General features: G+C 46.4%; 5 protein-coding genes across 5 annotated transcripts; 3 read left to right on the top strand and 2 right to left on the bottom strand.

The window, feature by feature from the left end:
• Positions 1-186: 186 nt before the first annotated feature.
• On the top strand, positions 187-2,886 carry PADG_00350 (uncharacterized protein; the record flags this gene model as incomplete). The annotated part of the gene is made up of 6 exons (XM_010758008.1): positions 187-225; positions 492-676; positions 743-818; positions 904-1,268; positions 1,362-1,790; positions 1,863-2,886. 6 exons carry the CDS (start codon positions 187-189, stop codon positions 2,884-2,886), a joined length of 2,118 nt encoding a protein of 705 aa, XP_010756310.1.
• A 679-nt stretch (positions 2,887-3,565) lies between these two features.
• On the bottom strand, positions 3,566-5,405 carry PADG_00349 (kynureninase; the record flags this gene model as incomplete). Its single annotated transcript, XM_010758007.1, has 4 exons — positions 3,566-4,020; positions 4,106-4,583; positions 4,687-5,027; positions 5,228-5,405. 4 exons carry the CDS (start codon positions 5,403-5,405, stop codon positions 3,566-3,568), a joined length of 1,452 nt encoding a protein of 483 aa, XP_010756309.1.
• Positions 5,406-6,034: 629 nt separating this feature from the next.
• Positions 6,035-7,406, bottom strand: PADG_00348 (uncharacterized protein; the record flags this gene model as incomplete). The annotated part of the gene is made up of 4 exons (XM_010758006.1): positions 6,035-6,327; positions 6,414-6,782; positions 6,902-7,049; positions 7,179-7,406. The coding sequence occupies 4 exons, from the start codon at positions 7,404-7,406 to the stop codon at positions 6,035-6,037; spliced, it is 1,038 nt and encodes a 345-aa protein (XP_010756308.1).
• Positions 7,407-8,241: 835 nt separating this feature from the next.
• Positions 8,242-10,041, top strand: PADG_00347 (uncharacterized protein; the record flags this gene model as incomplete). The annotated part of the gene is made up of 4 exons (XM_010757490.1): positions 8,242-8,425; positions 8,499-8,697; positions 8,768-9,242; positions 9,319-10,041. 4 exons carry the CDS (start codon positions 8,242-8,244, stop codon positions 10,039-10,041), a joined length of 1,581 nt encoding a protein of 526 aa, XP_010755792.1.
• Positions 10,042-10,743: 702 nt separating this feature from the next.
• On the top strand, positions 10,744-11,996 carry PADG_00346 (uncharacterized protein; the record flags this gene model as incomplete). Its single annotated transcript, XM_010758005.1, has 2 exons — positions 10,744-11,389; positions 11,479-11,996. The coding sequence occupies 2 exons, from the start codon at positions 10,744-10,746 to the stop codon at positions 11,994-11,996; spliced, it is 1,164 nt and encodes a 387-aa protein (XP_010756307.1).
• Positions 11,997-12,145: the final 149 nt, after the last annotated feature.

The raw sequence follows: 12,145 nt of genomic DNA, 5'->3' as shown, positions 1-12,145 counted from the left end.
TCTACATATTCCTCCCATCTAATCGGCAGCTTTGTCTCCTATACACTATACTGGGTGCGACATGGACACCTTGGTAGCCGTCCTGAAGAGTTGATCTCATCTATACAGACCTATACAATGCGAAGCGTTCCATGTGATGCCGTTTGCTTGAAGTAACCCTGCCAGACCGACAACGACTCAGTCAAGATGAGCTCTAGCGGGGGAGATGCGAAGCTATTCGCAAGAGTATGTCATATCTGCCCTCTGTCTCTTTTCCACTTGTATCTTCTGTCGCCCTCATAGTTGCGGGTTGCCTCGTCCAGCTCTGGTTTATATATGCAGAAGACTTCCTTCGTCTTTTCTTGAAATATATACTCCAAATACCCTATAGTCTCACCATCCTCGCCCTGTTCCACCTTCGTTTGTCCCGTTGCTATATATATATGTATTGCCTTCTTTATCGCTTCTAATGTTTATATGCTGTGCCGACCTTTAACCGTCTCTCTCCTTAGGGCAAGGTCGCGGAGCTCCGCCAGGAGCTCAACAGTGGCGGCAAGAAGGATCGAAACCACTCTGCGAAGAAAATAACGCTAAAGAAAATCGTCGCCAATATGACAATGAGCAATAACGATATGATCGCGCTGTTCCCTGACGTCATTGGTTGCATGAATATTCCAAGCTTGGAGATTAAGAAAATGTACGCGGATCGAGAGTGTTAGTTTTGGGATGGTGAACACAATAGAGCTGATGGCATGAACATTAGGTGCTTTTTGTTCCTCGTCAACTACGCCAGGTTGAAGCCAGAAGTCGCTCTAAAGGCTCTGCCAATACTGATAAATGTATGAATACTGACAAGGGATTTACATAAACTCCGTATATCTTCATATATCCATGTTAGGGACCATTGCTGACGAAATTGTACAGGATATGGACGATTCTAACCCCCTGGTACGGGCGCTTGCCTTGCGAACGATATCCTGCATACATGTTCGTGAATTTGTGGAGGCGACGATCCAGCCGCTTAAACAACTATTGGCAGATGACGATCCCTATGTCAGAAAGACTGCTGCATTTTGTGTCGCGAAGCTTTATGATCACGACCGAAAGCTTGTGGAAAGGTCCGATTTGATCCTCCAACTGAACGACATGCTCAAGGATGACAACCCAACTGTTGTGTCAAGTGCTCTTGCGGCACTGACGGATCTTTGGGAAAGGAGCAATTCTATTACTCTTACGATTGATTATAAAAGCGCATCCAAAATAATCTCCATTCTACCGGACTGCTCCGAGTATGTCGTTTTTCTCCTTCTCCCCTTCCCCCCCTTCCCCAATTGTTTTGATTCTAAGACCAAGGTTGCATCATAAGTGCTAACAAAATCTAGATGGGGCCAAACGTATGTACTCGAAGCATTAATGTCTTACGTGCCACAGGAATGCTCAGAGGCACTTCTCTTAGCCGAAAGAATTGCACCTCGGCTTTCGCATTCTAATTCAGCTGTTGTCTTGACTTCTATCCGAGTTATTCTTTACCTGATGAACTATATTTCCGATCAAAAGCAAATCACCTACTTGTCGCGGAAGCTTTCTCCTCCCCTAGTTACCCTTTTATCTAAAGGCCCAGAGGTGCAGTACCTCGCACTCCGCAATGCGATATTGATATTACAGAGGCGCCCAGAAGTGTTGCGAAACGATATCCGCGTGTTTTTCTGCAAATACAATGACCCAATTTATGTTAAAGTGACAAAATTGGAGTTGATCTTCATGTTAGCGACGGAGGACAATATTTCAGTCGTTCTGACCGAACTAAGGGAGTAAGTCAAGTTCCGAACGATCTTCAGCGAGTTAAGTTCTCAACTATTATTCATCACTAACGTCACATACAGATATGCTACAGAAATTGATGTCCATTTCGTGCGCAAAGCTGTGCGTGCGATTGGTAAATTAGCCATCAAAATTGAATCTGCTGCAAGGAGTTGTATCGAGACTCTCATCGACTTAGTGAATGCTAAAATTCCCTATATCGTTCAAGAAGCCACAGTTGTTATTCGAAATATATTCCGAAAATACCCCAACCAGTATGAGGGCATTATCGGCACGGTTATTCAGAATATCGACGAGTTGGACGAGCCCGAAGCGAAAGCAGCAGTTATTTGGATAATTGGCCAGTATGCTGATCGTATCGAAAATTCAGAAGGTTTTCTCCAGGATTATTTGGCTACCTTCCATGATGAGACCGTCGAAGTCCAACTTGCCCTTCTCACAGCTACCGTCAAACTCTTTATCCAGCGCCCAACAAAAGGCCAACAACTTGTCCCTCAGGTTCTCAAATGGTGCACAGAGGAAACCGATGACCCGGACCTCCGTGATCGTGGTTACATGTACTGGCGACTACTCTCTACAGACCCCAATGCCGCAAGATCCATCGTAATGGGCGAAAAACCCCCCATAACTGCCGAAAGCGAGAAGCTTGACCCCGCAATCCTCGAAGAATTATGTCTCAACGTCGGAACCCTCGCAACCGTCTATCTAAAACCCGTTCAGCAGGTCTTTCGCAGCGCACGTGCTAAACGCCTAGCCCCAAGCCCGGCCTTGCAGCAACAACAACAACAACAACCACTAGGCCAGACCAGAGATCTTTCTTCGTCGTTCATATCGGGATCGAATGTTACGCCCAACGCTGTCGCGCCCGCCGCTCCTGGTTCAGGCAACCTCTCTGCCGCTGTGAGTGCCGCGGATGATTACTTCGCTAGTGTTGGTCCGCAACAAGTGGAGGCAATGAACATTAACAATGGGTTTGAAGGTGGTGGTGCGCCGCAGACCCATTATATGGTTAATCAGAACCAGCACCAGGCATATCAATCAGGGGCTACTGGGGGGCAAGCGACGGGAGAGCTACTTCACATTTGAAAAGAGATTGAAAGTTATTGAAAGTTATTAAGTGTGCGGAATAAGGGGCTTTACGATTTGAGCTCCATTGATTGGAGGGAAACCCCTCTGGGTGTAATAAAAAAACACTCCTTTTTGGACTTTAATCGGCTCTTCTGGCGAAAGTGATATACGCCCCCGCCCCCAAATCACTTTGGATTCTACAAGATGAAGTCGCGACAGCCACCTTTTTTCTTTTCACAAACACTCTCTTTCCCTTGGATAATTTATTCTGTTCCTTTTTCTTTTATTCTCTTGACCTTAAGAATTTGTTATTTAAACTCCATTTACCCAGTTTTCTTTCTTTTTTTTTTTTTCTTTGTTTGAAGGGTATATAGTAAATAATTCTCCAGGTTTCCGTAATAATATACGTTTTCAGTTCCATTTAGTCGAAAATTAAGAAAATGGTGCCACAAGAGTTCCGCATCGGGGGCTGTTCAGTCAGGCTCTCAAGTCTCCAGCCACTGGATTATTCTGATGTGTCCTGCACGGTTGACATACCACAAATCGCCATTCTCAATTCATATTTGCCCTCTTATGCTCTTACCTATTCTATTTCCTGTGATTTTGTGTAAGAATATAAAATACCTATGAACGCTAAGTAAGAGAAAAACACCACGCTTCATTTCATCATACCTCCCAACTTCCCAACCCCCCCAAATTACTTTCTGCTCTGATTCTCTCTGTCTACCTCCTCGCATGCCTCTAAAAACACCCGGCAGAACTCCCACACTTCCGCAAAAGAATTATACAAGGGTGCCGCCGCTACCCGAATCACATTTGGCTTCCGCTCGTCCACCACAATCCCATTATCCTGCAGCCGCTTGAAAACGTCATCCAGTAAATCCTCACGGAGCAGGATACTGAGCTGCGCACCCCGCTCCAAGGGATTCGATGGTGTAATGATCGAAAAGAGTCTGGAGTCCGGTTGCTGTTGCCGTGGGGAGGAGTTTAGCAAGAGGTGTTCCATGTAAGCGGTTAGTTGGAGAGATTTCTGCCGTAACGCAGGCATGGTGGCAGCGGAGAACAGTTCTAAAGAGGCGATTACTGCGGAGAGATCGAGAATGGAGGGGTTGGAGATTTGGAAGCCTGCGGCACCGGGACGAGGGACGAATTCTGTATTGTTGTTTTTAATTTAACTTTGTGGTTAGATGATGGGACTCATTTTCATTTTATGTTGTTGTCGGGGGGTTGAGCTTACTATTATCCATCAGGAACCTGATTTCTTTATCCCCTCCCCACCACCCCGACAGTCGCGGTCGGTAACTTAGTCCGTTCGCGCCATTCACGTCAACGGTTCCGTGTCGTTCGTGGACAAACAGGCCGCCCATTGCGCCGGGGCCGGAATTCACGTACTTGTATGTACACCACACGGCAAAATCGACGTTCCAGTCATGCAATTGTAGTTCGACATTTCCAACGGCATGTGCGCAGTCCCAACCGATGATGATGCCCTTGGAATGCGCGTGCGCTGTGATTCTAGCAATGTCGAAGTACTGGCCCGTGTAATACTGGATGCCTGGTAAGAGGATTAGGGCAGTACTCGAGGCATGTTCGTCGATGACGGAGAGAATATTCTCCGTGGATATGAGCGAGTTGTCGACATCATCTGGCTCGATGAGGACCATAGCATTAGCGGGATCGAGGTTGTGGTGTTGGATTTGTGATTCCACGGCAAACTGTGCCCGAGAGGGATTAGTTGAATTATATCTCTTCATGGCGGGCCGCTCATATATATATATATATATATATACATATCCAGAATCTTCTTCGTATACTTACATGATCGCTTGGGAACGCCTTCCCTTCCAAGATAATCTTATACTTCTCCGTCGTGGGACGGTAGAAGCTCGCCATGAGAAGATGTAAGTTGGTGGTCAGCGTGTCCATGACTGCCACCTCACCTGGTAGGGCGCCCACCACAGGCGCCATCAAAGTTGCGGCCTTGGTGTCCACATCGATGTATGGCGCCCCGAGTTGATCGTCATAGTTCGTGAAGTGACCTAGCACACCTTTGGTCGCCCAAGTTTGCAAGAACCTATCGACATATGTGCGGGTGCTCTTGGGCTGGAGGCCTAGAGAGTTGCCGCAGAGATATGTGCAGGGAGGAGAGTTTGCATTTTCTGGTCATGAGAAGTTAGAATTTTGAGGTATCGATAATTGGGTCTTTTTTTTCTTTTCTTTTTTTCTTTTTTCTTTTCTTTTCTTTTCTTTTCTTTTCTTTTCTTTTCTTTCCTTTTCTTTTCTTTTTTCCTTTTTTTGGCGATAGGGAGGGAGGATCAAGAGTGGGCGAGAGCCGAAGGGGCATTAAATTTGAGGATACCTTCTTCGCGCGCAACAATTGTCGTCCTGGTCAGGTCCCGCTTGGTTGGAATGATGAAATTCTCGCGGAAATGCGCAAGGGGATCCTGAGCATCCAGCAACGCTGCGAATTCTCTCGTCAAGGCATTGACGTCGTCCTTCCATTTAAAAGTGGGGGTGGGTTGGGCGTGGGACAACATCGTTCTGGCAGAGCGGGCCGTCGAAGCTCTGTAACGATCAATCCAATTGCAAGTTCCCAACTTCGTCAAACGGAGCAGGGTGTTGTTTCTTTTAGAGAGGAGGCGTGCGAGCAGCGAGATTGAAGGGAAGAATCGTTGATGTATCGTTTGTTCCGGTGGACCGATGTACGCCCAATAAGTAATAATAAAAGTTGGCTCCGCCGTTGTTGGCTGGTATCAGGCCGGGCTCCAGCGGGCTTCCTTGGAAGTTGCAGTAGTTAAGCGGGTTGCTGCGACGTTAGTCAGGCAACCGATGCAAGCCGGGGTTAAACGCATTGTTGTTGTGTCGTGCCGGTTGTGTTGTTGGTTTGCTTCAATGGCTGGTTGGGCGGTAGTTTTGATATCGCGCCTGGTTTGAATAGCTTTGCAGGGTCACCAGAACGTATGTGAGCCGGTGGAAAGTTCAGGATGTAAATGTATTTATTTCTTGTTGCGCGTAACTAACTAACTAATCAACTGCTCAGCTAGCCCATCTGTAACTAGTTAGCTGCTAACTAACTAGTTACCGGGACGAATAAACTATCTCGAGTTACTAACTAATTACTTGTATGTCGGGTTTCACCTGCGTGCGTCAACAGGATTGGTTGAAGCTAGAATCCCACCTTGAATCCAACCGAAGATGGCACCAAACGACCCGGCATCTCCTTCTCAATCTCAAATTTGACTCTCCAGCCGGAGCAATGGCCGGGCAGCAAAACCCTTGGATCCAGAGCTTTGAGGTCCTTGACCGTGGCATCTATCTGGGCCTTCTCACTGGTTGCCAGATGATATCCGCCAAAAACCGCGTACAGGGGGATATCTTTACCGATCAACTCCACAGCATGTTTCGTGGTGTTCACAACCCCCGCATGGCTACACCCGCTGAAAACCACGATGCCCTTCCCTGCAGAATAGCGATTTTCAGTTAGAAGAAACAAACAGAAACGAGCTGGAAAACTTGAACCTGCTATCTGCTCGGGAATCACGCACCTTTGACATTGCATGCGAGAAACCGCTCGTCACTAATCAGTTCGTCACTTTCCCATTCTCCCTTGGCTTTGCTGAACCGCATTCCATACTTCAACCCGGTCTCATACTCCGTCACTCGGGGTATTTCTCCCGAGATGAGGAACATGTCATCCAGGACGGTATGTGCCGTCCTGTGCTTCTCAATCTTTGCTCCAGCGTTTTCGATCTCTTGGAACGTTGGGTCAGCTTGGAGCGAGACCGATTCCGCCCCTGTGCGGAAACCTCGATAATCGGGACGAGATGGATGCACGTCCACGACAAGATCTTCGTTGGACAGGCCTTTCCCCTTCTTTGCCTCCTTGATCATCCGGATAGCATTGAGCATGCCACCTGTGGGGTGGTTTTAGCGGTATATACCAACAGAAACTTTATTGATGATGATGAACCCCTCTCTCTGTAGTTAAATGGTCTAAATAAAAGGGGGTTCAGCACCCTCAGAAACTACGCACCTGAGTGATCCCGATGCCAGTGGGAGAGTTGAATCCTCTCCACGGGAGACAGATCTAATCTTAGCCTTTCGGCATTCAATCCCCAAGCCTCCTCCGTTGGCCCGGTGTCAAAAAGCATAGTTCGGCGTTCATCACCCGTAACGGCGGTCTAGTTTGGTAAATCAGAGTAAGCTTAGAGTACGCTTAGCGCTATTTAACCGGGTGCAAAACGACGGAAACAATAATCATGGATGATTTCCTCGTAGAGAGAAAGAAGGTCGCAGAAGTAGTAGCCTACCACAAGGACAGATAAGCCGTGCGCAGAACAGCACACGTCTTCCAGGTGAAGCTCTTTGGACACGTCGGCCCGATCATGCGTGTGATGTGGTGAGTTCAGGGCCAACTCGCCTAGAAAACCGGACACCTGCACGGTATTGGGAGCTGGTGGTGACATGATGTCGAGGTCATTGTCCACGACCACGACTGCTTCTAGAGCGTCAATTTCTACAAGGGAAGCAGAGGACATGTTCGAATCGCCTGATACGAGACAATTCGGACTGATCGATGTTTCGATATTATGATTCATCAACTACTCATTCCACAGGTCGTCAGCGCGCTGTATTCCAACCCTCTTGAAGATTGTCCCGTGTCCGAAAAGTGGGGGAGGCGGGCTGAGTGAAGGGATAACTAACTACGCTTTGCTGACACGGATCGCCCGAAATTCTGTGGAGTGAGAAGTTGAGGCCGTCCCACCATGTTTTCTCCGCCTTACTACTAGTTATCTAGTTTTGGCGATGTAAATCCCGCCGAATCGGGGCAAGTCGAATGCCGTTGCAGAACTTAAGCCTGTTACGCCTCCTGGATGTTCGCACCGAGGAACATGTCTGTCGAACACCAGCCGGCGCATCGCATGGGTCTCAGGGATGGTGTCATTGGATTGCAGAAGAAAGAAATGCAGGTGGAGGCATCAAAAATAAAATAAAATTAAAAATTAAAATAAAAATGAAAGAAAGAAAGAAAGAAAGAAAGAAAGAAAGAAAGAAAATAATAATAATAAAACTGCCCAATTGAGAGCATTAACTAACTTATAAGTCAGTGTCGGTGTGGAGTTAGGCTGTTAGATCTGATGAATGCCGTATGATCATCTGCACCGATTCTTATTCATCTAGCTGCAAACAACCAGTGTCGCATGACACATTTTCAGCGAGAGTTATTTAAAAAGTCCGTTTCCATACTCTCTCATTATATAGAAGGAAATGTCTCTGTTAACTACTCGTGAATTATTTTACCCCCTTATCAGCATATTTTGGTAACCAGCGGGCGTGCGCGGACTATAACTAACTAACCCCTCCCCCCTTCTCATGGATCCTGAGTTACTTTCCCCCGACAAACGAAGTGATCATGTCCCCACTGACTTGGAAGCGAGCACGAAACCCCAGACCGGGGAGGCAGGGTCAGGTGGATATGGCTATATCGACTCGGTCATCGAGAGAAGAGTCGTGAGAAAGCTCGATCGGCGGATACCAACCCTTCTTGGCTTCTTATGTATGAGAAATTTTATATTCATGTTGGGAGCTTGGGAATCGAAGAGACTTGAAACTAAAGTGTCTTTTAACAGATCTTCTCGGATTCCTAGATCGATCCAATATCGGCAATGCACGCATAGCGGGGATGGAAGAAGACCTGAAACTCGATGGCAACCGCTATGAATGGCTTTTAACAAGCTTTTATATCTCATATCTTGTTTTCCAGTTTCAGGGGATGATGTGGAAAATTATACCCCCGCACATCTGGGCAGCATTCACCGTGTTTGCATGGTTGGTCTCATAACATTCCATGGACTTCTTCACCGTCCCATTTTTTGGTGACATTTGTTTCCAATAATAGGGGTATCGTTGCAACATGTCAGGCCGCTGTCTTCTCATGGAAAGCAGAGATGGCGCTCCGGTTCCTGCTCGGAATTTCAGAGGCTGGGTTTGCTCCTGGCATTCCGTTCATGCTCTCCTTTTTCTACCGGCGCAATGAACTAGGGTTCCGAAGCGGTTTGTTTGTCTCTGCTGCTCCCCTGGCCAGCACCTTTGCTGGGGCTTTGGCTTACGGAATTACATTGGCACACACTAAGCTTGCCAGCTGGAGGCTATTATTTCTTGTTGAAGGCATACCGACCCTATTAATGGTGCCGGTGGTTTTCGGGTTTCTTCCCGATTCTCCTGCTAAGGCTAAATTCCTAACCGAAGAGGAAAAGGAGGTAGCTAGGGCTAGGGCAATGAGGCAAGTCGGAACAGTTGACCGTGGCGGCGGCGGTGTTAGCTGGAGGGAAGTTGGAGACACACTTATGGATGCAAAAGCTTGGCTGGTAGCGGTACGTTATCTTCCTTCCTCTGGTGATTGTTGCTAAGTGAGATAACTAACAACATACTCAACCCTGATGTATGCAGCTTATGTACTTTAGCTGCAACGTCAGTTACTCGTCGCTCCCCGTATTTCTGCCGTCAATTTTAAAGGAGATGGGATTCACGGCGATCAACGCCCAGGGATTATCTGCACCCCCCTACTTCCTTTCATTCATGATTAGCGTTTTCACCCCGTGGGTCGCAGATCGCTATCAACAACGAGGCCTAGTAATTGCGATTTTGTCAATTGTGGGAGTTATTGGGTATATTTTGCTTGCTACATGCAGATCTGTTGTCCCTCGATATATCGGCGTGTGGCTCGCTGCCAGTGGTGTCTTCCCTTGCATCGCTAATATTCTGCCTTGGGTTTTGAGTAAGTTATTTTCTGCTACTGCAAATAATTTAAACAACATATACTCATTTCACAATCTCACCGACGTTAAAGACAACCAAGGCTCCGACACTCGACGTGGAATGGGAATCATAATTCTCAACATAGTCGGCCAATGTGGTCCGCTTCTAGGAAGCAACATATTCCCTGAATCCAATGGCCCGCTGTATGTGAGGGGACAACTGATCTGTGCATTATTTATGGGATTTAACTGTTTTCTAGCCATCTTGTTGCGGACTCTATTCGCGCGGGAGAACCGCAAGCTGGACATTAGATATGGAACGTTGGCTGAGCGAGCAAGACAGAGAGTAGAAAGCGGAGTGCAGTCAGTGATTGCAGAAGACAATTTTGGACCTGATTATAGATTTGTGCTTTGAAGATGTATATATTGAAGATGTATATATATGAAAAATGTGGAGCAAACGTGAGCTTTGTCCGTGTGCTTCTAGATCTAGATCTACCAGTCTGTGGATAACCTTATTTTGTTTAAGCTATGCCAAGCTTTCCCTGTCACATGTGGCATCAGACGCTGATCCTTAATCCTTTTTCCACACTCATGATATACTTCAATTATTTCCACAATTGATGTATAAGGCAAACGCACTGTCAAACGATCTGTGCAACCATTCAGCTGTTTTAAAAAAGTGAAAGAAAAAAAAAAGTAGCCGAATATTTATATGTTGAAAAGTGAAGATGATCGTGGCTTCTTCCGACTTCATAGTTGTTCTGAGCTGCTCCGGCTGGCTTGAGCTTTCCGTTGAAAATTGGCTCCCTCTTTATCCGTTTTGAATCAAGCGAATTGACTGATTTTTATGTTTATTCTGCGTTTCACATTTTCCGTTTCTTACAGGAGCACCTCAACTGCTCCGTCTGTGCTATGGCATCCTATTTACATCTATGCCGCGAAACCAGGAACATTTTTTTTACACTGCACTACATTTCCCGACTGAATTCAAAGATCATGGAATAATATAAATTCCTGCAAGTTCGCGACATAGATCAAACAGCCTCCACATGCTTTGATCATCAACAATATTTCTGCAGAACACCCCAACAGTGCTTGAGAAATTAGACTCAACATGGACACTACGAGCACCTACAATGGACCCACCACCAACCAAGGTGCAATCATTGAAATCGCTAAAGATGGTGATTTGGTGGTAAACATCACTGAGCACGAAACAATTCGGGATAGGCAAATTTTTGAGAATGACACCGGAAGGGAGTCGGTTACGACAACTACAGAACGAGAGAAATCTGCAATGTTACGGGTTGACAGCTCAAAGCTGGCAGCGCACAGTTCATACTTCAAGTGTGTGCTTAATGGGAAACAGCAAACCGGGAAGAAAGAAATGATTACGTTAAATAAAGATACAATTAAGAGCATGGAGGTGTGGTTTCGGCTATTCCATTCCGAATTGGCTTCCGATCATTTACCGTCTATTCAGATTGTCGATGTGTGGTACATAATCATAGCCGGCTACAAGTACGGATTTGATCGCAACGACATGGCTCCATGGTTTGTGAAGTGGTTTTACACCAAAATAGACCAGATATTCTCCAATATCATCCACTGTCGCCAGATGCTTTTTCCCTGTTATTATTTCAACTTTGCGAATGGATTCCAAGTCTTAACAAGTAGTCTGGTTTACGAAGATACCGACAACATTTCTGAAAATAACCCAACTCCTTTCCATCATGTAGGGTTGCCCGCTGTTGTTCCTAGTAAGTGTTGTTTTCGCGTCCAAGAATATCCATGTCAGTTTTAATCTGCCGTGACACGACGCTAAGGAATCTAATTGACGGGGAATTAGAACGACTTAACGCAGCTCGACAACATTTTCGAAAGATTATCCACAAGGGACTCTTCAATCATCTTGAAACGATTGTCTCATCTGCCACGTGCGAGTGTAAGGAACAGACCGTATTCAACTACCTTCGGGAGTTGAAGAGAATAAAAGTTTGGCCTCTGGAGTCCACGTTCCAAGACACCAGCGTCCGTGACATGGTCGACCGTTGTATCAACTTCGACGAGTCGAATATGTCGCCTGGAGGCGGAGGAACCACTCGGCCATCATGTATCCACTGCGGTCACAAATGGAAAGCGCTCTTGGTCCAAATTCATTACACCGTTCTATCACTATTCGATGGCTTGTGTCTCGATTGCATGGCCCGAGCGACGAATCCAGGTGTTGAGGAGCATATATATGTGGATGACAATGATTATGACACACATTGTCGGATTCGTCATGGGGAAGCAACCTGGCACTTTTCATCCATAGGGATCCATGTAGTGAAGGTGCCCACTGGGGTCCGGAAAATGATTGAGTAATTGCCTGCTGGTTTCCCTCCCCCGTGTAGAGGTGAGGATCACGAAGGTTACTCTTGGTGAAGGTTCTCCTGCTGTATGAATTTTTTATTATTCATGTTTTCCTGTTCTATTGGTTTTGCCCCTTTTCCCATTTACTGTATTGACAGTCA

The sequence above is a fragment of the Paracoccidioides brasiliensis genome (assembly GCF_000150735.1).
Source record: "Paracoccidioides brasiliensis Pb18 unplaced genomic scaffold supercont2.1, whole genome shotgun sequence".
Taxonomy (NCBI): domain Eukaryota; kingdom Fungi; phylum Ascomycota; class Eurotiomycetes; order Onygenales; family Ajellomycetaceae; genus Paracoccidioides; species Paracoccidioides brasiliensis.
The sequence above is the reverse complement of the archived record's forward strand: the minus strand, read 5'-3'. Positions and strand labels throughout refer to the sequence as shown.